At 48.5% G+C, this 1,819-nt stretch overlaps 1 protein-coding gene across 1 annotated transcript in view; it reads right to left on the reverse strand.

Moving 5' to 3' along the window:
- The window catches only part of LOC104402778 (DNA mismatch repair protein Mlh1-like), a gene marked incomplete at its 5' end in the record, with an annotated part of 4,795 nt that extends 2,982 nt beyond the window's left edge, over positions 1–1,813 (reverse strand). The window contains 3 exons of the mRNA XM_010010748.1: positions 40–148; positions 909–1,057; positions 1,773–1,813. Coding sequence (XP_010009050.1) covers positions 40–148; positions 909–1,057; positions 1,773–1,813 — 299 coding nt within the window. The remainder of the gene's footprint in view (positions 1–39; positions 149–908; positions 1,058–1,772) is intronic.
- Positions 1,814–1,819: the final 6 nt, after the last annotated feature.

Consider the following 1,819-nt stretch of genomic DNA (forward strand, 5'->3'; position numbering starts at 1 on the left):
GGTATTTACTTCAACTGACAAGTCTAGCATGTGCTTTACCTGAGTTTTGTTGTATTGAGAAGGTACAGTTTTGTCTGATACTGGGCCAGTGCCCACTGAGGACTGACACAGCCCACGAAAGAGTGGTCCCTGAGCATCTCCTGGAGACCTGAAAGAATGGAGGGGAGGAAGAAACAACAGGGTATAATTTCATATTTGCAACCCTGCCCTAGTTTATTTAGCTGAGTGGTTTGTGGGGTTTGGCATTAAAGTCTCAGATGACTATTCAGTCACTGCTGCTTCTTACTGGCCCGTCCTACCAATTACCCACATTTTGAAGTGTTACTCATTTGTGTGCATGAACACACATAGTTTTCATTTAGGATGTAACACAACAGTTAGCCCTCAGTGCAAATTAAACATTAAATAAGCCTCAGCCTTTTAGAATTCATTTCCAGCCACAGGAGAGCAGGTTGCTCCAAGCCCCTGTGTCCAACCTGCCCTTGAACACTGCCAGGGATGGGGCAGCCACAGCTTCTCTGGGCACCCTGTGCCAGCGCCTCAGCACCCTCACAGGGAAGAGCTTCTGCCCAAGAGCTCATCTCAATCTCCCCTCTGGCAGGTTCAAGCCATTCCCTTGTCCTGTCCCTACAGGCCCTTGACCAAAGCCCCTCTCCAGGTTTCCTGGAGCCCCTTTAGGCACTGGAGCTGCTCTAAGGTCTCCCCTTAAGAAGCCTTCTCTTCTCTAGGCCGGACACAACCTCTTCACACCCTGGCCCTTGGTGGTTAAGACACATTTCAGTTACAAGCTCACTCAGCAGCACAGTGGAGCTGACAGGCCCACCTCTTAAACACCTTCTTCCTCAGCAGTTCAGACATACTTAGGTGGTGAAACAACACTAATCTTGAGCAGCAGAAGCTTTGCTTACTTGCATGTGCCTGGCTACTGATTTCCTCCTGGAGAGTCAACACACTGGTCAGGTTGATAATTCTTCTTCGAGGGGTGCAGGCAGCAGTCATGTCCTTCCTGCTGTCATCTACCTCCATTTCTATGTCTGCATCTTCCCGAGGCCTCTTCCTGCAACAGCAAACCAAAAGGAACTATGTTAATTCTTCTACCACACCAGCAGATGGGATGCTCAATTCACATGCTGTACCTTAACACAAAATGCTTCCCAAAAAGCTTCCCAGAAAGAAAGACTTTTCGTTTACTTCCTAGGCATAACTTGATAGGAAAAGGTAACTCTTAAGAGAATTCCTGACTCTCCAACACCAATCACATCAGACACCTGGTTAAGAATAAAGCAAGTTGGGCTCTAAAGGGCACATCCAAAAAATGCTTAATGATTTTCTGCCATTATCATTTTTAATGATCACACTGGGGGGGATCGACACCAGGTTCCTTCAGAAGACTCCGGCCTTTCCTAACAGCAGGAGCTACAGAAACATTCCAGCACTTTCACCTTTACTAGGGCAATGTCTGCCAAATTCAGTGATGGACTTTCTAAACCCCCCCAAAAGGGAGGGCCTCCAAAGATCTCCCCGTGCTTCAGTTAACGTCCTTATTACAACAGCTTCCTGCCTTTCGGTACGCACAGAAACCCCAGGTACAAACTCCATCCCCAGCCACCCGAGTTGCCACTCACGGCTGAGATTTAATTTCTCCATAAAATGCCACGGAAAGTTACTCCAGGAAAAACCTTCCTTCTGAGACAGCAGAAGTGTGAAACTCCTCAGTTTCAGGGCCATGCCGTGGAGTAAAGGGGTATTCCCTTGGGAAAGGGGGGACTTACCGAGGCGGCGCTGCCTCAGGAGACACGTGTCCGCTGTCGCTCAGCGC

Source organism: Nestor notabilis, unplaced genomic scaffold (genome assembly GCF_000696875.1).
Source record: "Nestor notabilis isolate BGI_N333 unplaced genomic scaffold, ASM69687v1 scaffold10313, whole genome shotgun sequence".
Taxonomy (NCBI): domain Eukaryota; kingdom Metazoa; phylum Chordata; class Aves; order Psittaciformes; family Psittacidae; genus Nestor; species Nestor notabilis.